Source organism: Fomitopsis serialis (assembly GCF_022376445.1).
Source record: "Fomitopsis serialis strain Sig1Antser10 chromosome Unknown B0H18scaffold_24, whole genome shotgun sequence".
Classification (NCBI taxonomy): Eukaryota; Fungi; Basidiomycota; class Agaricomycetes; order Polyporales; family Fomitopsidaceae; genus Fomitopsis; species Fomitopsis serialis.
The window spans coordinates 84,248-108,476 of NW_025954984.1; the positions used below are offsets into that span (position 1 = coordinate 84,248).

Below are 24,229 nucleotides of genomic sequence, written 5' to 3' on the forward strand. Positions count from 1 at the left end.
GCACCGCACAGGCCCACGTGATGTCTCCCACGTGGGCGAGACACTGACGCGTCGCGTCTTGCGCTGCTCAGCTCAGCCTGCGGTCCCTCTCCCTCGCTCACTCCCGTCTACACCTTCTGCCTTATTCCCCGCCAGACAAGCCTTCCGAGTAAGATGGTGTGTGATGAACTGAAGCAAGCATCCCGAGTCGTGCTTACATTGTGCGATACAGGGAAACACACCGTCAGGACTGCCCGGTGCGCCCCCTGGGGGCCAAAAGCCAGGCGACCAGAACCAGAAGAATAACCAAGAACAGCAGAAGAAGAAATGGGAGCCCCCCTTGCCTACTCGCGTTGGCAAGAAGAAGAGAAAACGCGGCCCCGACGCAGCGTCCAAGCTGCCTGCAGTTTACCCAACTACCCGCTGCCGCCTTCGGCTGCTGAAGATGGAGCGCATCAAGGACTATTTGTTGATGGAGGAGGAGTTCATTCAGAACCAAGAACGCCTCAAACCGGAGGCAGCGCGAGAGGAGAAGAATGAGGAGGACAGGACGAAGGTTGACGACCTGCGTGGCAGCCCGATGGCAGTGGGCACGCTGGAGGAAATAATCGACGATGACCATGCAATTATCAGCACGGCGTCAGGTCCTGAGTACTATGTCTCCATCATGAGCTTTGTCGACAAGGATCTCCTCGAACCTGGTTGCCAGGTGCTTCTTCACCACAAGAACCAAGCGGTCGTCGGTGTCCTCCAGGATGACGCGGATCCTATGGTCAACGTCATGAAACTGGACAAGGCACCGACAGAGAGCTATGCGGACATTGGCGGTCTGGAGCAGCAGATTCAGGAGATCAAGGTACGAAGACGCTGACACACGTACCGAAAGGAAGCTGACAGTGTAATAGGAATCTGTGGAGCTGCCGCTCACGCACCCCGAGTTGTACGAGGAGATGGGCATCAAGCCACCGAAGGGCGTCATCCTCTATGGTGTGCCTGGTACTGGGAAGACGCTGCTTGCGAAGGCGGTGGCGAACCAGACATCCGCGACTTTCCTGCGCGTAGTGGGCTCGGAACTCATTCAGAAATACCTCGGTGATGGCCCGAAGCTTGTGCGGGAGATGTTCCGAGTAGCAGAAGAACACGCGCCAAGTATCGTGTTCATTGACGAGATTGACGCCATCGGCACCAAGCGGTAAGTGGGATATGCCACCAAATTGCCAGTCGAGTTAATGTTTTGTCTAGGTACGACTCGACGTCAGGGGGTGAACGGGAAATTCAACGGACCATGTTGGAGCTCCTGAACCAGCTGGACGGTTTCGACACACGAGGAGACGTGAAGGTGATCATGGCGACGAACAAGATCGAGTCGCTGGACCCTGCACTCATCCGACCTGGCCGTATCGACCGGAAGATCGAGTTCCCATTACCTGATATCAAGACGAAACGACACATCTTCAAGTGGGTCTTACCTTTACGTGCTCTGTATCAGCACACTGACCGTTGCATGTCCAGGCTGCACACATCACGTATGAGCCTTTCCGAGGATGTCGAGCTTGAGGAGTTCGTCACTGCAAAGGACGACCTGTCGGGTGCCGATATCAAGGCGGTCTGCACAGAAGCCGGGTTGCTGGCCCTGCGAGAACGACGGATGCGGGTGACGAAGGTCGACTTTGCATCCGCGCGCGAGAAGGTACGTGTGTCGATGTGGGCTACGTGGGTAGTGCTGACTATGGCCTTGCAGGTGTTGTACAGGAAGAATGAGGGCACACCAGAGGGTCTCTACCTGTGATTGTATCGTACTACCTCCTAGTCTCTTCTGTTTTTGTCTTTCGTATGGACCTTGCATATTGCTGTTAGTGGATCGATGGAGGTTCGATGAACCTACCGAGAAGCAAGATTGGCCATGTGGTATTTGGCCCCGGAGGGTGAGCGCGCTTGGTGTCACGTGCTAATCGCGTCTGTGGCAAATCGCGCTCGTGTCTTCGTGGAACTGCAAGCGCTTCCTTCAAGCTTCCTTAGTCTTTTCTGAGTCCCTCAGGGAGTCGTACTGTGCCAAACTTGCTCGTTGTCATCCTATCGATATCGTCACGCGGGTGGGGCCTTGCTTGGCCTTGAGGGTCATATGAGCATGCAATCCCATAAGTCACTGTATGTTCCAGTTACGAGTTGCCGGTACCGCGGCTAGTAGGTGCATGTGAAATCGCGGGCTCTACCGGGGCTTCAGGTGTCCACTGTCCTGTTCGCTCTCAAGGCCGTCTCGTCTCACATCAAGCTTAAGGCCCTCTCAAGAACACTCTCTACATTCGCTATGGGTCGGCCAACGGAGAACAACCAGGACAGTCTGACGGTGCGCGATAACCGGACAGGCCAGACGTACACTATCCCGTAGGTCTTCCACTAAGAGTCTCTTGAGTGCGCGAGTCGCGTGGCTGAACTGCGTCAAGGATTGTGGACAACGCGGTGCCCGCGAATGCGTTCAAGGACATCAAGGCACCGAAGAAGGCTGGCGAGCGGGAAGAGAATGAGACGGAGAAAGGCCTGCGGGTGCAGGACAAGGGTTTCCTGAATACTGCTGTCATCCGCAGTGAGATCACATATATTGACGGTGAAGCCGGAGGTGAGCAACTGTTGGCACGAACCGTGAATTGACGTCTTACAGAATATACGCCTCCACGTAGTCTTACGTTACAGGTCCGTAGCGACTGTGTCGCGTGCAGGGGATAGCTAACGCGATGAGATGAATAGAGGCTACCCGATCGAGCAACTTGCCCTTCACTCGTCACATCTAGAGTCTGCGTACTTGCTCATTTATGGCGCGCTTCCGACGAAGGAGCAACACGCTCATTTCGAAACGGAGGTGATGCGTCACGGCCAAATGCACGTCGACTCCGAAGAGTTCTTCCGCTCGTTCCGGTATGTGATCCGTCTCTGTAGTGTCATGTCTACTAAACACCACGGCACGCCTGCTAGGTATGACGCGCACCCGATGAGCATGCTCACGAGCGCGTTCGCCATGCTCGGCTCGTTCTACAGCGAGGCCAATCCCTCCCTCCAAGGTACACCTCAGTGATCTACACCCGTGCCGAGTGTAATATGAAAACATATTGATGCAGGCCAGAAGTTGTACACCAAAGGCGACAAGGAATCGCTTGCTACAATGGACAGACAAATATATCGACTAATAGGGAAGGCGACCACACTCGCTGCGTATGCCTCCTCTCCTTGTGTATTACAAGTGTGGGGTTCTCGTCTGACGATGTCTGGCAGCATGGCATACCGTGTACGACAAGGACGAGACTTCGTCACTCCGCTAGTGGGACTTAGCTACACGGGATCGTTAGTGGTCTTGCCTGCCTGCCTACCGTCGGCGCGCTAAGCATAGATATTTTCTAGGTTCCTGTACCAGATGGACCACCTGGGCGAGGAAGACTACAAACCCAATCCGGTCCTAGAGAAGGCGCTTGACGTCCTCTTCCTTATTCACGCAGACCATGAACTGAATGCATCATGTACTACGGTTCTGCAAACGGGCAGCTCGCTGGTCGACCCATACTCTGCATTGCGTAAGTGCGCTTCTGCTGTGAACATCAACATGAGGGCTGAATACCCGACTTACAGAGCTGGCTGTGCTTCTCTTTAGTGAGTGTCAGAGTGCTCAATAGGGTCTCAGAGCTTACTGCGTGCCCTTTAGTGGGCCATTACACGGCGGCGCTAACGAGGCCGTCATCCGGATGTTGGTCTCCATAGGAAGGTTGGCACTCTCCTCCTGTTTAATTGTCGTCGCGAGTCAACTGTGGATTGTAGCCCTAAGAATGTTCCTGCGTTCATTGAGGCCGTCAAGAGACGCGAGAAAACGCTGTCTGGCTTTGGGCACCGGTACGTAACTGCTACTGCTACCTGTGTGAAAAGGCTATTCTCACCACGATGCGCGCGTTGTCAGCGTGTACAAGACGGTCTGTGCTATTGTGTAATTCACACTATCCGGAATGACCACTGAAGTCAAGCGGTAGTCTGATCCTCGATCATTCATCGTGCGGAAGACGGCAGACGAGGTGTTCAAAGTGTTTGTGCTGGTTTCATAGCCTCTCGCGATACCTCTCATATCGGTTGCAGTACAGGGAGGGATGCGCTACTCGAGACAGCTATGGCGCTGCACGATGCTGCGATGAAGGATGAGTACTTCATCAAGCGGAAATTGGCACCTAACGTTGACTTTTGGTATGTCCGCGCACCATTGCCTTCGCGACGGCAGGCTCATTACGTGCCCTTGCAGGAGGTACGTCTTGTCGGCACCTAGCATCACGTTTCGCTCACGGGTTTCCAGCGGCCTGATTTACCGTGCGATGGGTAACGTGTCTCTCCTCCCGTCAATTCGGTGCGGTGCTAATAGGGCCCCGAAGGCTTCCCAATGGACTTCTTCCCGGTGTTGTTCGCCGTCCCGCGGGTAGTTGGCTGGCTGGCACACTGGAGACAGATGATGCTGCAGGAGGGGGGCGTGAAGATTTGGCGTCCCAGGCAGGTGAGTGGTCGCCGGAAAGGCCGTGCTGTACAGGGTCGCCCAGCTGATCCGGCCGCCGGCATGGTTGCGTGCAGGTATACGTCGGTGCGGGGAAACGCGAGTACGTGCCCGTCGGGAAGCGCGAGGCGGTGGAGGGCCTGGGGCAGACGCCGTCTGCTGTCGAGCATGGCGGGTGAGTTGCATGCGCAGTTTGTCGTTGGCGTGCAGGAGCCTCGTGCTGATTGTTCGTCCTGATTTCGCTTCCGTTTCGGGCAGGATCACGAAGAGGACCATGCTGGCGGACTTCAAGGGGAGAAGCAGGCTCTGAGTTGCTGTACAGACCTCAGCCTGTACTTGGCCTGTACGGCGTACTATACTTTTAATTTACCCCGTGTGCGGCCGAATGTGCATGCTCTTGTGATGTCGCGGAATGTGTTCAGCCGTCGCTGCCGCGCCGTCGGCGAATGGGGCGCGACCGCTTGGCCCAACTTGGCGAGGGCACCATATGCTCGTGTTTGGCGGTGTTTGTCTTGGAAACATTGTGACGGCGACGGTCGCCCTCCTCACGCCCTCCTTGCTCATCACCACGTCGACCTTTTCTCTCCCTCCGTCCCGTCCGTGAGCTCCCTGCTCCTCTCGTTCCTCCCCGCGCATTGCCACAATGTTCGCCACGCTCATTTCTGTCGCTCTCTTCTCTGGCCTTGCCATCAAGGGAGCTCGCGCCGATTTTGCGCTCAGTACCCCCACTCTCGCCAGGTGACTTTCGGTTCTCGAAGGCCAGTTCAACCCGGGTTCCTTACTCTGTGCTTGTCCCCCTAGTGTCAACCCGCCGACTTCAGCTGGGCGAGCACCGGCTCTGACAGCTACAACATCATTGCCGTGCCCAGCGACGATGTCTGTGGCGATGAAATGTACGCGTTTCCTTATCCGCTTCTGCTGGCCGGGGAGCTAACAATGCATTGGCACCAGTGCTGACCTCGGTGACTTCACCGGCACCACCGGCACTTGGACAGTCGCCATCCCCGCTGGTCAAAACGTAACGTTTTCTGTTCAGGACCAGTGGGGCAACGAAGCTTGGAGCGGTTCGGTCAGTCGGAGACATCGGTCAGTTCCGCGCAAAACTGATCAGATGGATTGTAGGCAACCGTTGGTCCGAGTGACGACTCGTCTTGCTTGTCGGCCGTCTCTGGCGCATCCTCCGCTGTCAGCAGCGCTGTCGCCACCGCGACCACCTCGTAAGTGACTCTGTGTACGCCAGCATCCTTGTCCTGACGCCTCCTCCAGTATCCACCCTTCCACCGCCAAGGGTTCCGGCGTGGTTAACAACGCCCCCGCCTCCAGCAGCTCCGCTGCTCAGGTTGTTGGCGCCGCCAGCTCTGGCGATGGTACTTCCGCAGGGTTCACCATGCACCAGCTTAACGCTCCTGTCATGATCCTCAGCGCACTCGCTGCGCTCGCCATCGCGTTCTAGAGAACGCGACAATATACCCTCAAATTGACGCTTCGCGAAATGCCTATTGTATCGTGCTTCCTGGGGTTGGGTGTGTTACAGTTTTCTTGATCCATTCTAGGTGGTCAACGACGTGGACGCTCCGGTAGTTCCGTCGATGCCATCTTCGGTCGTTAGGCCGCTGGTTTCGGCTTGCGCAATGTCGAGTCGTTGCGAGCGGGCCTGTTGCAGCGTGGTCAAGCTGGGTGTACCATGACATATACCTATGTATTGGCGATCTGGAATGATTATTATCTTCTATATATACGTGTCTTCCGCTGTCTATTGGTGTTTGTGCTTGTGAATGTGGAATTCAAGTGTCTCGTGTATAGTGTATTGCCTAACGCGTCTGAGTGACCCACCGCGGCCCCAGGAGTGTGCCCGATGACCCGAAATCCTGAACTAAATCACGTTTGATGCAGAACCACTTGTTCAAAAGAAAGATGTCTCTCCTGTCCGCAGGATCGCACTGCTCGCCATGTCGCCAACCCACAATACTCGACTCGTGCTCGCAGAGCGGCCGACCGCGCAGGTGATGCCCTCGACATTCCGTCGGGAGGTCGTGCCGTTCGACTTCAAAGCGGGTCCCGGGGAGGTCCTCGTCAAGGTTGAATATGTCTCGATTGACCCGGCCATGCGAAGCTGGTTGAACGACCGGAGGAATTACATCGAGCCCGTGAAGATTGGCGAGGTTATGAGGGCTTTCGGGTTGGGTGAGGTCGTCCAGGCGGGTGAAGGGAGCGGGTTTACTCCGGGCGACCGCGTTGCCGGTGTGCTCGGTGAGTATGTGCATGCGCTGAGTTTACCGAGGATACTCAAAGACGGTCAGGGTGGCAAGAGTATGTTGTGTTGAAGAACACGGCGGTGCGAAAGGTGGTGTATGTCCAGCCTGAGTGCACGTATCCTGGCACCACGTTCTAGGCTGACTATCTGCATTACAGCGTGCCTCGCGGGGCAGAATACCTGGACTTCTTGGGGCCGCTGAGTATGACTGGTATGTCAGAGTTCAATCGAAGCATACCGATGACCTGAACACGACCATGCCTCAGGGTTCACTGCCTTTGTGGTGCGTCTGCGGCAGTGACAGTACTATTGCGCTTCGTCCTCAAGTCGTCTCCATAGGGTTTGCTGGACATCGGTAAAGTGAAGCCTGGCGAGACCCTTGTCGTCTCCGGCGCAGCAGGCGCGACAGGCTCTATTGTCTGCCAGATCGGCAAGCAGAAGGGCGCGAAGGTCTACGCCATCGCCGGGTCGCAAGAGAAGTGCGAATGGCTTGAGAAAGAGCTCGGCGTGGACAAGGCCCTGAACTACAAGAGCCCGACGTTCCACGACGAGTTCAAGAAGCACGTTGGCTTTTTCGACGTGTTTTTCGACAACGTGGGTGGAGAGATCCTGGATTTCTCATTGACGAGGATGAAGAAGAATGCTCGGATCGTGCTTTGTGGTGAGTGTCGATTCTACAAAGCATACCTGAGTGAGCCTGACGTCCGGTGTTCAGGTGCCATCTCGGATTACAGTAAGTCAACTTGCGGAACCCAGAAAGGGAACTGCTGAGCGGAGTCTTCACAGACGGAAAGCCCAGAGGATTGACCGGATATCTCAACCTCATCTCTCAGCGGGCGAACATGGAGGGTTTATCATGTGCGTGTGCAGCCGTAGCACTGCGGGTTCGACGAGCTAAAGGGCCGCTAGCTTCGACCACGCCGACCGCTTCCCAGCTGCCCTGCAGTATCTCGGCGAGAGGCTGCAAGACGGCAGTCTGAAGCGCAAGTTCCACGTGTGGAAGGTCTCGAAGGCGCACCTTCAGCGATGAACCTGCTGTTCACAGGTGGCAATACAGGTAAACTGTGGTACATTCACTGACCTATTCATTTTACATGGGCTACATCACTGATCTTTGACAAAGTGTTGTGAAGATTGCGAGAGATTCGAGGCGAAGCTCTGATCATGTCAGTGACCTCGTGTTAAATACATTCGAGTCTACTCAGGGAACTTGGATGTGCGCTCAGTATGGTGGCCTGTGCTTTTGCGTATAGGTTTCGAGGTTTGACACGTCTTCAGGGTGTACTGTTTGCTAGTCGCTACAGTGACGGTTGCTCATACGACGGCGGCATAAACTCGCCGATGTCTGTATTTAATAACTTACTCTCGAGAATCGTCTTCGACTGCTGGGGCATCTGAAACAACGACGTCATGATTTAGGCCATCAGAGGAATTACTTACAGAAATGTAAGATTACACAATCTAAGCTGTCATCCAAGCCAGTATGACGGTGTAGCTAAGCTACCGTATCAGATAACTCACAGTGATGGGCCAGTGGCAGCGTGCTCTCGATCTAGGACGTCAAGCAACTCCGTGCGGGGTCTGTATCACATTTCGACCCATGCGTGTTCGTCGTTGCCGCTACGCCTCATCTCCTCCACGCCTCTCTCCCGTCAATGACTTTTGTGTCCCAGGGCAGCACCAGCCCTCGCTGGGACAGTCGCAATCAGGGATTCATCCCCCATCCCAGCTCCACCAGTGGAAGCAGCAACAGGAACGCGTACACGACTTCTCTCCATCACCTCCTCCAGACAGGCGGCCTCAGCCAGAGCCTCGTCCTGCCGTGCTCAGAAAGAACTCGGCAGCGCCTGCAAGTCCGCCGTCTAACACCAATCATAGCCATTCGCGGTCGTTCTCCGCGTTCTCCCTCTTCAAGGCTAGGCATCCTCAAGAGAACCCTCCTTCGCCACCGCCTCCAGCGGATGATGACCCCGTCAAGTCCCCCCGCAGTCCACCGCCGCTTTCCAGGAGAATCGATCATCTACTCCTGACCCCGAAGCCTCTGCGCCTCAACCTGCCGTGAACAAACCGCGCTGAGCCGGCTGTCTTCGGCTGATGCCCCTACGCCTCCGCTCCATCCAGAGATACGCTCGATCGTGCAGCTCACGCTCGCACATGCGCACAAAATCTACTTCTCTGGGCCGCTCGTGAAGCGCGTCGAGCGTCAGCCAGATGGTCAGAAGCCGACCAGGGACGAGGTTGGCGAGATGTATGGGCGCAGTTGGGAGGGACGACTCTGAGCGTGTGGGACATGAAGGCCATTGAGGAGGCGAGCAAGCAGGGTAAGCAGGTACCTCCCACTTACATCAATGTGACCGACTCTGTGAGTTGCGTGTGTCCCATGTACGTCGCACATTCTAATGCACCTTGTTACACCAAGTTTGTGAATGTTCTGGGATCTCTGACAATGTCGTCAACGCCGGGCGGGCCCCCTACCAAGTTCACGAACGTAATAACCGTCAATACCGCGGGGTCCAACCTACTGTTGTTCGCATGCCCTTCCCCACAAGTGCTAGTATCATGGGCATCCGCATTCCGTTTGTCCGCTTGGGAGAAGTCGAGGTTGGAAGAGATATATACCGCCCATCTCATCCGGATCACTCTGAATGATGGTAAGTTAGTCACCGAGCACCCGCTCTATCCTGATCTCAACCCAGATCCAGGGAGGGACGCTCCGTCGCCGCTCGTCAACGGCAAGATGGAGGGCTGGGTGCGTATCCGTATCGCGGGCCAGGTCGATTGGAAGCGGATGTGGATGGTAGTCTCAGTAGGTGGGCACCCTTATGATGGATCGTCCGTCTCTTCTGTCGACCATCGGCCAGGGTCTCCGACTACTCCGCGTCGCAAGAAACGCATTTCAGACCTCTTTGTCAAAGAGCGTAGTCCCACCCGAGCAGCTCCGCCGGCGAAGCCTATCATCCACCTTGTAGCATCGCCCAAGCCGAAAGACAGGAAGCAGCCTCTGCTCACCATGAGTGCCGTCACGCAGGCGTTCGCGGTGTATCCCGAGCGGCCGGAGCTGATTAGCCGGAGCACTCTCATGAAGCTGGAAGGCATATTTGGCGAGGAGGAAATGGCTGGGGGTATGAAGCTGCGGGAAGGATGGCTCATGGTGCTGCCAGAGTTCGAAGGCTCAAACATTCGAGCGTCCGAGATGCTCAGATGGCTAATCGGTACGAGAACAACTCGATCTCTCTCGCTATATATTGACGGTGCTTCTGATAGCGCTTCATGACACGTTTGAACTCTACGGCCGGCCGCGCCAGTATAGCTGGGACCCAAGAGATCCGCGCAGTATGATGTTCGCTTATCCAATAGGACCTCAGCGGGATGTGCGTGTGCGACGGTTGACTGGCCCGCATGGGTTGCTCACTTCATCTGGCAGATGCTATTCTTGGACCGTGAACTGGCGGAGACGCTTGATGTCCGAGACGAGCGTACATCAACTATCCGCTCTCAATTGCAGAACATACTCGCCGACCGGATGCGTGGAACACAGGAACACAGTCCCATCGCGGATAAACCGCCTGTGCTACCCCCGCTCCCAGATGCCAGTTCAGAGGATCTCAACGCTAATGGCAAGGCAACCAGGGCAGAGCCTCCTGAACAGCCCAAACCACGCGAGGAGTTCGCGATGCAGCTGCCTCCGCTTGACTTTTCATCTGAAGAGCCGCCGACAGTTCCAGAGAAGAGGGTGTTGACACCGATCACCGAGCGCAGCACGTCGCGTGATCCTAGTCGATCCCTCTCGTTTGAGGAGCCTGCGTCAAAACAATTGTCTTCACAGGTCAATTCTCCGCCACGAATCGCTGAGGCGGCGGAGGAAGACAACCGCGTTCTTGGGGAGGCTATCGTGATTAGTCCTACGGCAACAACTCCACCTCCACTGCCGCCGATACCTATCCAAGAAAGAGGCAGGCGTAACCCCTCATTCGAGGTCTTCCGGCCTCAACCTAAGGCCCAACGCCCGGAGCTTGACCGGCCTGCCTCGAAGTCGTCGCTGGGATATTTATCTACAGCTCCTCAGACGCCGAGCATGCAGGCTCCCACGTCTACTCCTGGACCAGAAGCGCGCCCTGCTGCCAGTGCTCAGGCGTCCCCACCGCCCGCGAAACCTCCCACGTCACCTCCGGCACCTACGTCCCCCGTTGACAGGCCGGCACCCACTCGGTCCCCAGGGCTTCCCTCGATTGCCTCGCACTCGTCGTCGACGAGACCTGTATCACCGCAGGTTCCGAAATCACTTCCGCACCCTCTCGGGCACCTTCGTCTCCCGTTGTTCCGCAAGCCCCTTCGCCCTCGTCCAAGTCGCTGCCGCAGGTGCCTCCCGCTTCCTCTAGGGCGTCACCCGCCGTTTCCATTCCACACGCACCTCTTCCGGCCCAGCCTCCTACGCCCCCACCACACAGTGCCTCAGACGACTTTCACACGCAGCGGGGGCTCTGCTCTACATGCAACAAATGCAACAGGAGCCGGTGCAAGATACTGCAGGACAGCCCAATCTGCCACGGTCTGTCAGGCAAGACGACGACCGTGACTACGACTCGCCATCAGAGTACAGCCAGTCATATACCTCACACCAGACACCTACCAGCCCTATAAACCTCCGACATACCAGCCCGCCCAGTTCGTTCTCGGATCGTCCTCCTGCATCGCGCCGTGACACTGCAAACTCAGGCACTTCATCGCGGTCGAATATGGCCGGTGCACGTAACGAGATCACCCCGGCAATTGCCGCGAGCCCAGCCAGATCTGGGATGGGACGTAAGCCTTCTGGCGCACGTGCTGCCCCTGCGAGCAAAATCCCGTCAAGGAACTCCTTCGCCCCCGACCAGAGCCTGCAAGAACGCGACGACGACGACGAAGACATGGTCGACCTCCACGACGCCCCTCCCCAAGTCGCTAGGGCGCAACAGGCCCTCGAGGATCCCGACGCCGATGCGTTGGCCGCGCTGACGTTCCTTGAGCAAGGCGAGGACGCAGACACGAACGCGTCGCAGCGCAGACCGTCCGCGCCTCCTTATGCGACGTCATCATCACCGTCCATCCCTCGGGTAGTTGAACCTGCCGATGGCTCTGCGAAGTCCTCTGCATCGCGTGAGTACAGATCGTCATTTGCGCCATCGAAGCAAGCTGCGGAACGCAAGGCGAAGGCACAAGCGCAGCAAGCCCTTCAGCAAGCAGCTGTCAGTCGTCCAGGAAGAGCCAACGGTAAAGCGAGAGTGTCGAGTCGTGGGGCGTGGGCCGAGAGCAGTGAAGAAGAGGACGAGGAAGAGGAGGAAGAGGACGACGATGCAGATTCAGACGAGGATCCGGCGCCGCGCATGCCCTCCGGCCAGCAGTCGGCGTCGGGCTCTATTGCACCCAGCAACTCTGGCAGTGCTGCCAATTTATCCGGGAGAGGCCCTTCCCCCGCAGCACCAGAGACTAATGGCGCATATCCGCAGCCGCGCCGACCTCCGCGCGAGTTGCCTCAGGTGCCGGGTCCTGGACAGCCCTATCCGGGAATGCAGGGTACGTCAAATTAAGCTCGTGTCGTATGTTTCTCACGACGGTACAGCAGGTCAACAAGACGAATATCTTAGCCCGCAACCACGCAGGTTCATGTCAGATCCGTATACTGGCCGCCAGTCCATGGTGGCCGACCCTCCTCGCCAAGCTCCCTCTCCCCAGTCTCAGCTTCGACCCCCGACAGAGGCGCCTCATACAACGACTCACCGGCAGACCATGTGGAGCCACGCCCTTGAGGCACAATGGCACCCCTCCTCCCTCGGGACCGAGCAGGGACACGTTCATTCAGATGGAACCACCCTCCGCGACCATGACAAAGGCATTTACCCCACATGGTCTACTGTCGGCCGGGATCCAGGATAAGCAGGACCGTTCCGCCAAAAGGCAAGAAGAGCTCGCGAGGGAAACCGGCGCGTCGCTCATCAACGTGCCGAACAAGCCCCCGCCGCCACAGACTGGCCTGCTCGGTGCTGTCACCGCGCACGAGCGCGAGCACAAGCGCGAGGGTGGCATCGGCGCCGCTCTCACCGAACGCGAGCGTGAGAAGCGTCTGGCTGAGGAGCGACAACGCAAGCTAGACGAGTATCAACGACAGCAGCTGGAGCAGATGCAGCAAGGCGGTTCGATGTATGGCGGTATGGGCATGCAGGGCTTCAACCCTATGATGGGCAATCCGATGATGATGGGTATGAACCCCATGATGACGGGTGCATGGGGCTACCCCGGCATGATGCCTGGCTTCACCAGTCCCCAGCATATGATGGCTGCCCAGCAGGCCGCGATGCAGGCGTACCAGCAGGCGATGATGGCTTTCTCTACGGCGGGCTCACAGATCGGTGGCGACGGCGGTCCTGCCCCTCTCAATCCGATGATGACGGGAGGAAGCATGGGCATGGGCGGAATGGATCCACGCATGTCGATGATGGGTATGCCGATGATGAGTCCGAGCATGGGCATGAACCCCGCGATGGGGATGGGGATGAACTCGCCGATGGGTTCACCGATGGGTGGACCGATGGGGATGAACGCTGGCATGGGCATGGGCATGAACCCAGCAATGAGCCCCGGTATGTCACCAGGCATGGGCGGGATGGATCCGCGCATGTCGATGATGAGCATGCAGATGACGGGTGGTGGCATGTCACCGCCGGCGTTCGAGGGCATGCACCCCGTCAGCGAGAACAGCGGAAGCGGCCCGAACAGCTCTGTTGGCGAACGACGGTCACCCGCACCGCAAGGTCACGATTCATCAAGAGGCAGGACGGCCGCTCCGTCGCCGCTTCGGTGATACACGCCCCGTTGATTGCGTATGTATGATAGTTACGACTGGTCATGGACACATCGTTCTTATCCTCAAGGACTCGGCATTCCTCTCGTTTTGTCTGCATTTGGTCTACGTGGTTACATTATGTCCTCGCTTCGATTTCTAGCGACTCCGCACCCTTCGCGTCGTTCCACTCTTTCCTCTGGATATCTACTCATGTGTATGGTTGGCCTGCTTGTCTTAGCGGATACGGAAATTCGAACTAATTCGTGCTGTGCTGTCGGGATTTTCTTCGCCACCAGTTCGCTGGTGAGCGTAGATCAACTTAACCACATGTGCGAAGGACGCGACCGATGAGACAACCATGATGGATGTGTTCTCCAAGTCCCGTCTTAGTGGTTGCTTCCGTGTATGACGCGCGACGCGTCGGTCACGAGACCGTGATTCATGTCCCCGTATTAGTCATTTGACTGGGTGCCTTGTTCACGACAGCCTTGACTTGACCAACAACTACCAGACTGTGCTTGGTGCTGTTTCATGAATACACAACGTATGCGACTTCGAATCTTCTGGATTCTGTACGCTGAATTCTGCGCCAGTGAGCCTGCGCGAAGATGGGTGTAAAGTCGCTGTGGCAGCTACTTGACCCTGTCGGTAGGCCGGTCTTGTGAGTTTCCTTTTGCCCTCTGAATTTTCTTTTGCTTAACTGTTTGAAGGCTCGAGACGATGGAAGGCAAGGCTATGGCCATAGACTCGAGTATCTGGATCTACCAGTTCCAAGCTACGATGAGGGACAAGGAAGGTCGCGGGTTGGTCAATGCACACGTCCTTGGTTTCCTGCGCCGCATTTCCAAGCTTCTATTTTATGGCATCAAGCCTGTCTTCGTCTTTGACGGTGGCGCTCCTGCTCTGAAGCGGGCGACCATAGTGAGTATTGACTAGGCTGTGAGGGGCGCACCCGACTCAACCTTACCGTGCGCAACCAGTCCGAGCGTAAGAAGAAGAAAAGCGGTGCTGTGATGAGCCACGCAAAGGTGGCTGAAAGATTGCTTGCTGCACAAATGAGGCGTGAGGCTCTCAACCAGGTGAAAACGAAGAGGTGCGCAGGGTATGTCCTCGCTGGCACGTCTTTACCTCATGTATTTATGTAGCGGCGATTCCTCGAAGCGTAGGGGTAAAGTCCCAGACGGTCCTGTAGTCGTCGATGAGAACGCTGTTTACCTCGAGGACCTTGATGAGCCTGTTCCTACCACCCCTGCGAAGAAGGCTCAGGCATCTGCGACCTCTCCGCCATCCTCGAAGAAGAAATCCAGGTGGCATGATCATGACCCATACAAACTCCCGGCAGTCAAATGGACGAAGCAATTGCGAATGCGACGCGATCAAGTGCGCCAGACCCTCGCCTTGCGACTGAAGACGAGCTGCGGGGGTTCATCGAAGAGATGCGTCCAGAAGACTTCGATGTCGGGTCACCCGCCTTTCGCGAGCTGCCAACAGAGGTGCAATACGAAATCATCGGCGACATGCGACTTAAGTCGAGACAGACGTCGTACAAGCGTTTGCAGAACATGCTACGGATCGCAAAGACGCCTCTTGACTTCTCAAGGAGCAAATCAAAATCTGAAGCACCGAACTCGCTTACGCAGCAGCTCTTGACCACGACGGACAGCATTGGCAAAGCCCATGTTGAGATACCGATCAGAATTGCGAGTGAGCGGAATAGGGAGTATGTTCTCGTCAAGAACGAGGGTGCGGAGGGCGGCTGGGTGTTGGGCATTCGTGATGAAGGTTCTCGGAGCAAGCCGATTGAGATCGACCCCGTTAGCGACAAAGAGAACGAAGAGGACGACAGTGATGTTGAGATGGAGGAGGTCCAAATGTGAGAGTGCTCTCCATATTCTGAACTATGGTCATTCAGAAAGTGGCATTTGTAGTGACTCTGTGGCGGTCGATCCGGATCTGAGGGAGTACCGGAGAAATCAAGCTCTATCAGCTCTTGCCAGCAGGTATTCTCCCAAGAAGCTCACTCCGCTGACCACTAGGACGCAGAGGAAACCCAAGAATCCACGACCTCTCTTCGCACCTGAAGAGGATGAACTCTCAGCGAACGCCCTCGCAGGCCAAGACGCGGACGATGAGGGTGATCCAGCACTGGAAGCTGCGTTACAGGAATCCCTCGAGGTTGAGGAGGAAGCGAACCTCAGGCGGGCGATGGAGGCCTCAAGAACAGAGGTACCCTCACGAATCAACGAGAATGGCGCTCGAGCTCGAAAGTGACCCTCGATGGCGAGCAGTCGAGGGCAAGTCACTTGCCAGGTACTACGACTCGGATGACGAAGATTTGTACGCATCTCCGTCTAGGCTCGAAACTGCCCTATCGATCGCAGGTGCGCGCCCATCCAGGCGACCAGTGTCAGAGTCGCGCAGGGCATCTGGGTCATCACACCCACACTCGTCGATTTTTGGTACGCCTAGTTTGCTACTTCCCGAGTCCACTCGCGCGGCGCCCGTGCCAGCGGAGGCTACACCGACGATGGTACCGTCCGACTCGGATGAAGATGAAATGGAAGAAGTACTCGTTCCGCCGCCCGTTCCGAGGACGCCGCCGCCCAGAGTGATGGGCCTTGGTCGGTCAAGGGCGGAAGAAGCTGCTACAGCAACGCCGCACCAGCTCAGGGGACCGATACTCTATTGATCGAAGACTCAGATGAAGACATGGAGCTATCATTTTTACCCCAGGCACCCGCAGTACCAGCAGCACAGGTCAATGGTGCTGGATATGAGCGATCTCCTCGCCCGTGCTGGGACCAGAGGACCTTCCTTCCGATGGCGCAGAGGAAGTTGCACCTTCTGTACGTGGTAGCCCACCTTCGGCGTCGGAGCGAGCAAACAGCAGAGGCATCACTCCCCAATCGCCGATGCAGGAGGCTGTCGCTGCGACATTTACACCTGAAGCGACTCCGCAGACGTGCCTAGAAGCCACCCTGTATCCGAATCAGAGGACGATGAAGCCGTCCCCTGGGATAGGCCACCTTCGCTGAATAACGAGCCATCGACAAGTGGGCCAACAGCTGTTGCGTCGACGGCCGATGGCTGGGACGCAGCGGATGAGATGGATCCTCACGCGGAAGAGGGAGAGTTTGCCCGCTTCATGTCCCAGGTGAAGGGGAAGGACATCGAATCTGTACGGCGGGAAATCGACGACGAAATCCGGGACCTCAACCAGCAGCGGAAGGCGGCGATGCGTGATTCCGAGGACATCACCCAGCAGATGATATCGCAGATAATGGTGAGTCCCTCGTCGTCGTTCGCTGCTCGGACTACGGCTCATGCAGGGCAGATCATGTTGCGCTTGTTCGGCATTCCGTACATCACCGCACCCATGGAGGCCGAAGCTCAGTGCGCGGAGCTCGCCGCCCTCGGTCTGGTGGACGGCATCATCACAGACGACTCCGACGTCTTCCTTTTCGGCGGCCTCCGCGTGCTCAAGAACATGTTCAACCAGTCTAAGACCGTCGAGTGCTTTCTTCTGAGCGACCTCGAGCGCGAGCTCGGGTTGGACCGCGACAAGCTCATCAGGCTCGCGTACCTTCTGGGCAGCGACTATACGGATGGCTTACCTGGTGTCGGGCCTGTGGTGGCTATGGAGCTGCTGAAGGAATTCCGGGGCAGGATGGGCTGCATAAGTTTAAGGATTGGTGGAAGAAGGTCCAGAGCGGGAAGGACACCGCCGAAGACACGGGTACCGCCTTTCGGAAACGATTCGTATGTTAGGCTTTCATTTGTCGCTCCCTGTTCGCTCACGGATAATGCAGAAGAAACGATACAAAGAGCTCTTCATTCCGGATGACTGGCCGAACCCCACGGTGGTACGTATCATGCACGGCAATCGACCAGCTTGGCTGCTAATATGATGCCCAGCGAGATGCATACTACCATCCTACGGTCGACGAGTCGGAGGAGCCGTTCAAGTGGGGTCTCCCAGACTTGGATGCCCTGCGAGAGTACGTGCGAGCCTCACTTCGTGTTTCATTATAGTAACATCATATTCCTACAGCTTCTTCAATTCAGAACTGAGTTGGAGCCAATCCAAGGTCGACGATCTGCTGTTGCCAATCATCCGCAAGATGGGCAAGCGAGGACAAGTAGCTCTAGAACTCCTGCTGTTCCACGTTATCACGTTGCTGACACACATCCCCAGAGTACCACCAACAAGCAGGGCAACCTCGCCGGGTTTTCGACCTCCCGGTCGGCGGGCAGCCCCACGCAAACGCCAAGCCTACGCGAGCAAGCGGTTGCAACAGGTTGTCTCTGACTTCAGGAAGGAGCGTGCGCGGGTGCAGTCGACGGAGTCCTCGGGCACAGGCACAACATCAGCCAGCGGCGAGCAGAAGCTCAGTCTGACGATGAGGATACAGTGAGGTTCCTGCGAAGAGGAGGAAGACGGGCAAGGCACCAAAACCAAAGCCGGCGGGAAGGAGCGGGTGCGGCTGGGGCGAAGACTGGGCGGGGGGCCAAGTCTACGCGCGGCGGTAATAAGGGTAAGCGGACCGCGAAGAAGCGCAAGGCGAGTGAGAGCGACTCCGAGTCTGAGGCAGATGTACCCCTTGCCGACTTGCGAGCGGAGGGTGGGTCGCCTCCGCCTCCTTTGGCGGTGAACCTGAGGCCCAGGCCCAAGCCCAAGCCCGCGTACAAGGGTGCAATAGCTAATGCTGTTCCTGCGGCTGGCGGAGAGGAGAGCGGGTGAGGTTCGCGTGACAGTACTTGTAGCGTACACCTACCTAATCTTCAGCGTAGATTATTGTATATTTGCGGTTGCTGGTATCATTATTTCTTGTGCTCCTCGTACGCCAATGGCTAAACGCTCTCGAGTCGGTCTTGGAATTGCGTTTGCTGCCGTATCTGCACTACCTGGATAGGAAGACCGGAATAGATAGGAAGAATGTGTTCGGGTTGAACGTTACTTCCATATCGTCGTCGACCTACTGCAGGATTTGGAGATGTGACGTCCATACCGGAACGAAACACACCAACGTGTGTGACAGGGCACGTTGCACCAGGCAAAAGCAGGCTCTTGTTGGGACAGACTAGTAGACACATTCGTAGAGTATTCATTCATCCTCCTCTCCAGTCTCCTCCCTGGCCTGTCACGCGAGTTAATGGCATATTTGCAGACCAGTCGGTGGACCGCTCACCTTGTTGTCCTCGAGGCCGCCCAACTCGGTCACCAGGCCAGAGAAGGGGTACTCCCGCGGCACCGCTGGCCTTGCAGGAACGAGCGCGTACTTGCAGAACACACCAAATGCGGCGATGCCGGAGAAGGCGATGATGAAGTGACGGAGGGCAGTCGACGGCGGGACGACCGGCGCATCGAGACCCCACATGGAGAGGATCTCGTCTCTATCATGGAGCTGCAACTGCGTTAGAAGCGGGCTTCATACGCGAGCGACTGCGTGGCTCACAGGGTCCCCAAAGTTCCTACGCATCTGCTGGTCGTCCCATCCGCGCGCAGGCAGACGTTGCCGCGAGACCCAGGGCAGCTGGGGGTAGTCTCCAAGCTGCGGGTCGTGCTCTTCCTTGTAGTGGACGGGAGTCGCGTACGAGCGCACTGGCTGGGCGCGGTGGCACGCAGGGCGGTGCGGATGCCCGCCGAACGGGCGGTGAGGATAGTCGAGCTCATTGCAGTCACGAATGAGAGCCACGGCCGCGAGTGGAGGCTGCCGGCGATTTCCTCGGACAAGGCCTTATCGTGCCATGCAGGGGTTATGGGAGGAAAGTATTGATTTTTGCCGGTATCGGGGCCGGATTTGCTTCCGTATGGTGAATCGGTGATGCGAGAACAAGACATCGCATCGGGCGATCACAGAAATGCCCCCCAAAATATTGGTGCGGCGCGCGCTCTGGTATGTATGGCTGCCGACATAAGCGCGGGATGATTGTGTGCAATGTCCCCGCCCCTCCGCCTGACCGTTGTCCTCCCAGGTCTGGTTCCGTCTTCGCAACTTCTGGCACATGCAGTCGACCACCTCCCTTGGCTCCTCCAAAAGCGCCGTCAGCAGAGACATCCAAGATGAGCTCATGAGCAAGGGCCGCAAACGCCTGCGCGACATGGGTCCAAAGAAGTGGTCGCTACCCTACCCGCTGGTCCCGACAGACGAGCAGCATATCTAGTGCGTCTCGCTGCGCGGTCGTCACCGGCCCTGTTCGCGTCTGAATCCTTCGGCAGTGACAACTGGAATTGCCTCTTCCTGGGCGGCCTGGTGCGCGCCGTCTCTATGCACCATTTCGAGACGCCACCTAGTAGGGTACTTGAATTGGGTTGTGGGACTGGAGTCTGGGTACTTGAGGCATGCAAGCTGTGGCCAGTGAGTCCATTGCCATAACAATCGCCTTCTCACTCAACGCGTGCATTCCCAGAACGCGTCCTTCGTTGGACTCGACATCATCAAGTGTCAGCCAGATTTGTCCTCTCCCGAGATTGGGCGGACCGACCTGGCCCCCAGAGTGACATGGGTGAACGCTGACTTGTAGGTTATCCCAGAATAATCTCTACAGCAACTCATCCGCATTTGTAGCTTGGAGCCTATGCCGTTCAGAGACGGTCAATTTGATTTTGTTCGCATGTCACATATCGCTCTGGGTGTGCCAGAGGATGAGTGGCAGTATCTTTTCGAGGTGAGTTCTCGTTTATTACCACACAGTACCTGGACTAGACGGCAGTAGGAATGTGCGCGCATTCTGGAGCCTGGTGGTATCATTGAGGTACGCGCCGTGCCCATTTGTCACCGCTGCAACTAAACCAACTTTCGCTACTAGATGGTCGAGGACGATCTGATATTCCCTTGTGGGCGCCCTCCTCACAAAGCGCGAGAAGACGATCGCGCAAGCCATTCGACTGGATCGTCCAAAGTTCCTCCCAATGAGGCTCTCACGAGCGTCTCCACTTTCAGCTTCACATCCACCGGCAGCCCTTCAGTACACTCGTCCGATCACAAACTTGTCTCGCCCGAGCCAACTCCGCCCCCCTCCGCTATCTCTTACTCCGCGAGCATTGACTCGGTGCAATCGCAGCCCCGACAGGCCGACCAATACACACAGAAGGACCCCGAGCGGAACGCTGACAAAAAGGACCATACGCGGCTCATCAAGGCCTGGGACGCGATGCTGCACAACCGGTTCCTGGCGCCGCAAGTGAGCTCCATCCTGCCGTTCTACCTCTCTACGTGCTTCAGCGACATCCGGATGATGCCCTCGCTGCACATCTTGCTCCCGCCGAGCACGGAGCAGCTGAACAACAACAAGGAGTCGTTCGACCTACCGGGTCAGGGGAAGGAGACGCCGGAGGACCTCGCGGAGCTCTACTTAAGCTTGCAGCTGCATGGCAACAAGCTCTCCGTGGATCGCTCGGCGGGCGCATCCAAGGCGCCGAAGCAGCCGTGGAAGCACGCGACGATCGCGTCGTGGGCGTCCATCCATCTTGCGCGGAGCCTGAACACCATACGTGCGTGCAAAGACGCGATGTGGGATGCGTATCTGGAGGGAAGGGGATTTGGGCAGCGGAAGGAGGCGGACGAGGGCCATCTGCGAGATGACTTTGAGACAGCGTGGCAAAACTGGGAGGCGTAAGCTGCTGTTTTCTTGTCTACGTTGATACATTGACTAATGCAAGGGCTTTCAGCGACATGAAGGACCGCATGTGCATGCGAGCGAAGCTTCACGAGGCCTTGACATGGGTAGAGCCTGGCACCAGTGAGCAACCCAACTGGAAGGTCTGGCGTGAGCGCGCCAACGTAATGGAAATGATGGAGTTCCAAGATCCTTTCGGATACTATATCTCTCCAGAGAATCTATGCAGGAGCATCAAGGGATTTGTTGGCTATAAGCCAAAGGCTTGATCATATCTGACTCTTCGTTGCAGGGACTAGATCTAAGTATCCATTTATGCCGCATTGTATTACGATCTACTTTTACGATTGTACATAGTTTTATCCTAGTGCTTCCGCCCTATATATGCTGACAGGAAGAAAAGTCAACTCATGTACTTACGAATGGGCCCAGCTTTGGTTTGTCCCGGTATGACGCGTCTGGTACGCGTCAACGGTACAGTGCGCACGTGACCCTGTATTTTCGCGACCTTCCTGCTCATCGCAGCAGTCGATCGCATCCATAATCCCGCCAACCTCATCTCCTTCCTCTTCCACCCTCTGTGTATATAGTACCATGTCCGAGGCAGCAAAGCCCACAGAGGAAGTCAAGCCCGCAGAGGAGAAGCCCGCCTCCACCGCTGCGGCGGATTTCACGAAATATAAGGTGCGGACGGCCTTTTCTGCTTGGCGCGCGATCGGGATAGTTGACTGACGAGTGAATGGGATATCGCGTAGGCTGCTGCCGATATCACCAATGCTGTAATGCAGAAGATCGTCGCCGCGAGTGTGGAAGGTGCGAAGGTGCTGGATCTTTGCATCGAGGGCGACAGGCTCCTCGAGGAAGGCACGGGTGCCGTGTACAACAAGCCGGTGAAGGGCGTGAAAGTTAGCAAGGGTGCGTATCATCATGCACCTCATGCGCATTGACATTTAACCTTGCGCTCTTACCCTCAGGAATCGCGTTCCCAACGAGTGTTTCCGTCAACAACGCCGTCGCCCACTTCTCTCCATTGCCCACCGACCCCGCATCCTCGCAAACCCTTGCCAAGGGTGACGTCGTCAAGGTACACCTAGGCGCGCACATCGATGGCTACGCAGCTATCAGCGCAGAAACACTCGTCGTCGGCGCATCCGAAGACGAGCCCGTCACTGGCCGGCGCGCAGACGTGCTCAAGGCGGCATGGACTGCAGCGGAGGCAGCGATGCGGCTGGTCAAGGTCGGAAACAAGAACTGGGGAATAACGGAGTCGGTAGCGAAGATCGCTAATGCGTGGGACTGCAAACCTGTCGAGGGTGCGTGTAGTCGCGTGCTGTATTGGGAGGTTTGAATTGATGAGCGAGTGCAGGCATGCTCTCATGCGAGCAGGCGCAGAATGTGATTGACGGGAAGAAGCGCATCATCCTCAATCCGAGTGAGGAGCAGAAGAAGGGCTTCGAGACCGTGACGTTCGCGGAGAACGATGTCTGGGGCATCGACATCCTCATCTCGTCCGGAGAAGACGGCAAGGTGAGATCTACGCGAGCACATCCGATCGTCCATCCCGCGTGCTCATGTCTGATTCGATCGACCGGCACTAGGCACGGTTGGAGGAGTCCAAGACGACCATCTACCAGAAGGAGTCGAGCGTCACGTATCAGCTCAAGATGAAGACCTCGCGTGCCGTCTTCTCTGAGGTCCAAAAGAAGGCGGGTGCCTTCCCCTTCAACGTCCGCGTCTTGGAGGACGAGAAGCGAGCGCGGCTGGGTCTGCAGGAGGCCGTGCAGCACGGACTGGTGAAACCTTACGAGGTGATGTGAGTGCATTCACGTAAATCGCTTCTCGATTGAATCTGATCGGTGTACATCCCCAGCTACACGCCCTCGAACACGTTCGTCGCGGGATTCCACTTCACGATCGCGCTGCTTCCTGCAGGCCCTGTGATGATCACGAGCCCGCCTGTCTGGTACAAGCCGGAGCTGGTCAAAACGGAGAAAGAGCTTGAGGATACGGAGTTGAAGGAACTGCTGACGCAGCCGCTGAGGGAGGACAAGAAGTCCAAGAAGAAGAAAGCGAAGGAGGGTGCCGAGGAGAAGTAAAGAATGTAGTCAGTTGCACTGTATAACGACGCACTGTATCGCTAGTGTAGCGCTTACTTTGTCAATCTTGCCGACATGAACATCGTAGATACGTTCTACGCTGTTGCACCCTTCGCTGCATCTTCGCCGAACTCCGCGAGTGTTCGAGTGACTAGATCGACATTCTCGAGGAACGCGTTCACCGTGAGCCTGCTGAGCCTGACGGTCAAAGTTTTGAACGTTCTAGCATGTGTCAGCGCTCTGTGGTGATTGAAGTGGGTAGATGTGACACTCACGCGACAAGAACGTTTTCCTCTATCGACAACTCTCGCTGGACGGCATGAGGTTGCAATTCTCTGTCCACTTCAATCACTTGTTTTGCGATGGACGCGTGCTGTTCTGATCCAAATGGGATGCGAACTGTCCTGTATATCTGTGAGCACCGGTGTTGATTATGGAAGTAATGGGAATTGTACACTGTATGCCATGGTAGATCTGGAGAGGACATAACGAAAGATTTGTGACCCTCTACTGAATCACCTTCAACTTTCCGTTGGGCCTCAGAACAACTGGTGATGGCGGTCGCCAGTAAGTAACTTAGATGGCACAGGTGTCTGAGAGTGGCTGAGATCCCTAGACCCGATCCGATCTCTTGCGTTCTGCTACGAGCGCTAACGACCGAGCAGGACTCGGAGGAGGCTAATACTGTGCTTACTGTAGTACGACACTGCGATTCAGACTCCTGGTGTGCCCCGATTTCTATCACGACTTTCAGAGGCGTCTGTGGTTTATACTTCAAAGCGTGGAACTATTTGGGATCTCAGTGTCTGGGTAACTCTCGTTGCATGCCGTGGCCTGGAGAGCGTTGATCTGGTCCACTGCCATCCAACTGCCATCACACTATTTTTTCTGGCTTTCGATGTCGTATCGAATACTAGAAAAGGTGAGTCAGCAGCTCTGTGCGG

At 56.6% G+C, this 24,229-nt stretch overlaps 11 protein-coding genes across 11 annotated transcripts; 9 read left to right on the forward strand and 2 right to left on the reverse strand.

Moving 5' to 3' along the window:
• Positions 1 to 82: 82 nt before the first annotated feature.
• On the forward strand, positions 83 to 1,902 carry B0H18DRAFT_1000615 (26S proteasome subunit P45). Its single transcript, XM_048028230.1, has 6 exons — positions 83 to 156; positions 212 to 835; positions 885 to 1,171; positions 1,222 to 1,437; positions 1,492 to 1,669; positions 1,721 to 1,902. The coding sequence occupies exons 1-6, from the start codon at positions 154 to 156 to the stop codon at positions 1,766 to 1,768; spliced, it is 1,356 nt and encodes a 451-aa protein (XP_047894689.1). The 5' UTR covers positions 83 to 153; the 3' UTR covers positions 1,769 to 1,902.
• Positions 1,903 to 2,192: 290 nt separating this feature from the next.
• On the forward strand, positions 2,193 to 4,902 carry B0H18DRAFT_1000616 (peroxysomal citrate synthase). Its single transcript, XM_048028231.1, has 15 exons — positions 2,193 to 2,364; positions 2,424 to 2,596; positions 2,727 to 2,892; positions 2,950 to 3,035; positions 3,093 to 3,186; positions 3,247 to 3,315; positions 3,373 to 3,542; positions 3,652 to 3,730; positions 3,784 to 3,859; positions 3,990 to 4,042; positions 4,093 to 4,197; positions 4,304 to 4,326; positions 4,380 to 4,498; positions 4,573 to 4,670; positions 4,754 to 4,902. The coding sequence occupies exons 1-15, from the start codon at positions 2,288 to 2,290 to the stop codon at positions 4,803 to 4,805; spliced, it is 1,440 nt and encodes a 479-aa protein (XP_047894690.1). The 5' UTR covers positions 2,193 to 2,287; the 3' UTR covers positions 4,806 to 4,902.
• Positions 4,903 to 5,000: 98 nt separating this feature from the next.
• Positions 5,001 to 6,302, forward strand: B0H18DRAFT_1000633 (uncharacterized protein). The gene is made up of 4 exons (XM_048028232.1): positions 5,001 to 5,233; positions 5,447 to 5,564; positions 5,618 to 5,712; positions 5,762 to 6,302. The coding sequence occupies exons 1-4, from the start codon at positions 5,139 to 5,141 to the stop codon at positions 5,946 to 5,948; spliced, it is 495 nt and encodes a 164-aa protein (XP_047894691.1). The 5' UTR covers positions 5,001 to 5,138; the 3' UTR covers positions 5,949 to 6,302.
• Positions 6,303 to 6,304: 2 nt separating this feature from the next.
• On the forward strand, positions 6,305 to 7,990 carry B0H18DRAFT_1000634 (alcohol dehydrogenase). The gene is made up of 7 exons (XM_048028233.1): positions 6,305 to 6,745; positions 6,796 to 6,844; positions 6,908 to 6,960; positions 7,111 to 7,440; positions 7,536 to 7,611; positions 7,659 to 7,723; positions 7,753 to 7,990. The coding sequence occupies exons 1-7, from the start codon at positions 6,445 to 6,447 to the stop codon at positions 7,827 to 7,829; spliced, it is 951 nt and encodes a 316-aa protein (XP_047894692.1). The 5' UTR covers positions 6,305 to 6,444; the 3' UTR covers positions 7,830 to 7,990.
• Positions 7,991 to 8,349: 359 nt separating this feature from the next.
• B0H18DRAFT_1117968 (uncharacterized protein) lies at positions 8,350 to 11,128 on the forward strand (the record flags this gene model as incomplete). Its single annotated transcript, XM_048033689.1, has 8 exons — positions 8,350 to 8,726; positions 8,788 to 8,986; positions 9,046 to 9,111; positions 9,169 to 9,400; positions 9,452 to 9,961; positions 10,014 to 10,120; positions 10,174 to 10,958; positions 11,020 to 11,128. 8 exons carry the CDS (start codon positions 8,350 to 8,352, stop codon positions 11,126 to 11,128), a joined length of 2,385 nt encoding a protein of 794 aa, XP_047894693.1.
• Positions 11,129 to 11,485: 357 nt separating this feature from the next.
• B0H18DRAFT_1210276 (uncharacterized protein) lies at positions 11,486 to 13,587 on the forward strand (the record flags this gene model as incomplete). The annotated part of the gene is made up of 3 exons (XM_048036360.1): positions 11,486 to 12,302; positions 12,352 to 12,425; positions 12,484 to 13,587. The coding sequence occupies 3 exons, from the start codon at positions 11,486 to 11,488 to the stop codon at positions 13,585 to 13,587; spliced, it is 1,995 nt and encodes a 664-aa protein (XP_047894694.1).
• A 590-nt stretch (positions 13,588 to 14,177) lies between these two features.
• B0H18DRAFT_1117970 (uncharacterized protein) lies at positions 14,178 to 18,310 on the forward strand (the record flags this gene model as incomplete). Its single annotated transcript, XM_048033690.1, has 14 exons — positions 14,178 to 14,230; positions 14,280 to 14,490; positions 14,550 to 14,662; positions 14,715 to 14,876; positions 14,912 to 15,442; positions 15,498 to 15,795; positions 15,863 to 16,190; positions 16,530 to 16,852; positions 16,904 to 17,200; positions 17,236 to 17,328; positions 17,379 to 17,432; positions 17,485 to 17,567; positions 17,621 to 17,980; positions 18,031 to 18,310. The coding sequence occupies 14 exons, from the start codon at positions 14,178 to 14,180 to the stop codon at positions 18,308 to 18,310; spliced, it is 3,186 nt and encodes a 1,061-aa protein (XP_047894695.1).
• A 364-nt stretch (positions 18,311 to 18,674) lies between these two features.
• B0H18DRAFT_953990 (uncharacterized protein) lies at positions 18,675 to 19,411 on the reverse strand (the record flags this gene model as incomplete). Its single annotated transcript, XM_048042231.1, has 4 exons — positions 18,675 to 18,707; positions 18,759 to 18,974; positions 19,026 to 19,175; positions 19,253 to 19,411. The coding sequence occupies 4 exons, from the start codon at positions 19,409 to 19,411 to the stop codon at positions 18,675 to 18,677; spliced, it is 558 nt and encodes a 185-aa protein (XP_047894696.1).
• A 94-nt stretch (positions 19,412 to 19,505) lies between these two features.
• B0H18DRAFT_1000650 (uncharacterized protein) lies at positions 19,506 to 21,727 on the forward strand. The gene is made up of 7 exons (XM_048028234.1): positions 19,506 to 19,733; positions 19,790 to 19,928; positions 19,981 to 20,090; positions 20,139 to 20,238; positions 20,287 to 20,325; positions 20,380 to 21,185; positions 21,242 to 21,727. Exons 1-7 carry the CDS (start codon positions 19,576 to 19,578, stop codon positions 21,456 to 21,458), a joined length of 1,569 nt encoding a protein of 522 aa, XP_047894697.1. The 5' UTR covers positions 19,506 to 19,575; the 3' UTR covers positions 21,459 to 21,727.
• B0H18DRAFT_253523 (proliferation-associated protein 1) lies at positions 21,706 to 23,333 on the forward strand. The gene is made up of 6 exons (XM_048037293.1): positions 21,706 to 21,873; positions 21,945 to 22,104; positions 22,164 to 22,502; positions 22,556 to 22,716; positions 22,788 to 23,002; positions 23,060 to 23,333. Exons 1-6 carry the CDS (start codon positions 21,784 to 21,786, stop codon positions 23,283 to 23,285), a joined length of 1,191 nt encoding a protein of 396 aa, XP_047894698.1. The 5' UTR covers positions 21,706 to 21,783; the 3' UTR covers positions 23,286 to 23,333.
• On the reverse strand, positions 22,980 to 23,861 carry B0H18DRAFT_1000656 (transcription factor Pcc1-domain-containing protein). The gene is made up of 4 exons (XM_048028235.1): positions 23,741 to 23,861; positions 23,561 to 23,689; positions 23,343 to 23,507; positions 22,980 to 23,225 (listed from the first exon to the last, which is right to left on the reverse strand). The coding sequence occupies exons 1-3, from the start codon at positions 23,770 to 23,772 to the stop codon at positions 23,381 to 23,383; spliced, it is 288 nt and encodes a 95-aa protein (XP_047894699.1). The 5' UTR covers positions 23,773 to 23,861; the 3' UTR covers positions 22,980 to 23,225; positions 23,343 to 23,380.
• Positions 23,862 to 24,229: the final 368 nt, after the last annotated feature.

What these genes read in the sequence shown, in the direction of transcription:
- B0H18DRAFT_1000615 (XM_048028230.1), top strand. An exon ending in GACGCCATCGGCACCAAGCG is followed by an intron (nt 1,172 to 1,221) that starts GTAAGTGGGATA and finishes TGTTTTGTCTAG; the next exon opens with GTACGACTCGACGTCAGGGG. An exon ending in ACGAAACGACACATCTTCAA is followed by an intron (nt 1,438 to 1,491) that starts GTGGGTCTTACC and finishes TTGCATGTCCAG; the next exon opens with GCTGCACACATCACGTATGA.
- B0H18DRAFT_1000616 (XM_048028231.1), top strand. Translation starts at nt 2,288, where the DNA reads ATGGGTCGGCCAACGGAGAACAACCAGGACAGTCTGACGGTGCGCGAT. An exon ending in CGACCCATACTCTGCATTGC is followed by an intron (nt 3,543 to 3,651) that starts GTAAGTGCGCTT and finishes AGGGTCTCAGAG; the next exon opens with CTTACTGCGTGCCCTTTAGT. An exon ending in TCTGCTGTCGAGCATGGCGG is followed by an intron (nt 4,671 to 4,753) that starts GTGAGTTGCATG and finishes CGTTTCGGGCAG; the next exon opens with GATCACGAAGAGGACCATGC.
- B0H18DRAFT_1000633 (XM_048028232.1), top strand. Translation starts at nt 5,139, where the DNA reads ATGTTCGCCACGCTCATTTCTGTCGCTCTCTTCTCTGGCCTTGCCATC. An exon ending in AGTACCCCCACTCTCGCCAG is followed by an intron (nt 5,234 to 5,446) that starts GTGACTTTCGGT and finishes CATTGGCACCAG; the next exon opens with TGCTGACCTCGGTGACTTCA. An exon ending in ACGAAGCTTGGAGCGGTTCG is followed by an intron (nt 5,565 to 5,617) that starts GTCAGTCGGAGA and finishes GATGGATTGTAG; the next exon opens with GCAACCGTTGGTCCGAGTGA.
- B0H18DRAFT_1000634 (XM_048028233.1), top strand. Translation starts at nt 6,445, where the DNA reads ATGTCGCCAACCCACAATACTCGACTCGTGCTCGCAGAGCGGCCGACC. An exon ending in ACGGCGGTGCGAAAGGTGGT is followed by an intron (nt 6,845 to 6,907) that starts GTATGTCCAGCC and finishes TCTGCATTACAG; the next exon opens with CGTGCCTCGCGGGGCAGAAT. An exon ending in CGAGAGGCTGCAAGACGGCA is followed by an intron (nt 7,724 to 7,752) that starts GTCTGAAGCGCA and finishes CACGTGTGGAAG; the next exon opens with GTCTCGAAGGCGCACCTTCA.
- B0H18DRAFT_1000650 (XM_048028234.1), top strand. Translation starts at nt 19,576, where the DNA reads ATGCAGTCGACCACCTCCCTTGGCTCCTCCAAAAGCGCCGTCAGCAGA. An exon ending in AGCCTGGTGGTATCATTGAG is followed by an intron (nt 20,326 to 20,379) that starts GTACGCGCCGTG and finishes TTTCGCTACTAG; the next exon opens with ATGGTCGAGGACGATCTGAT. An exon ending in GCGTGGCAAAACTGGGAGGC is followed by an intron (nt 21,186 to 21,241) that starts GTAAGCTGCTGT and finishes AAGGGCTTTCAG; the next exon opens with CGACATGAAGGACCGCATGT.
- B0H18DRAFT_253523 (XM_048037293.1), top strand. Translation starts at nt 21,784, where the DNA reads ATGTCCGAGGCAGCAAAGCCCACAGAGGAAGTCAAGCCCGCAGAGGAG. An exon ending in CGGATTTCACGAAATATAAG is followed by an intron (nt 21,874 to 21,944) that starts GTGCGGACGGCC and finishes GATATCGCGTAG; the next exon opens with GCTGCTGCCGATATCACCAA. An exon ending in CGTCCGGAGAAGACGGCAAG is followed by an intron (nt 22,717 to 22,787) that starts GTGAGATCTACG and finishes GACCGGCACTAG; the next exon opens with GCACGGTTGGAGGAGTCCAA.
- B0H18DRAFT_1000656 (XM_048028235.1), bottom strand. Translation starts at nt 23,772, where the DNA reads ATGTCCTCTCCAGATCTACCATGGCATACAGT. An exon ending in GATCTACCATGGCATACAGT is followed by an intron (nt 23,690 to 23,740) that starts GTACAATTCCCA and finishes ACAGATATACAG; the next exon opens with GACAGTTCGCATCCCATTTG. An exon ending in GAGGAAAACGTTCTTGTCGC is followed by an intron (nt 23,508 to 23,560) that starts GTGAGTGTCACA and finishes GACACATGCTAG; the next exon opens with AACGTTCAAAACTTTGACCG.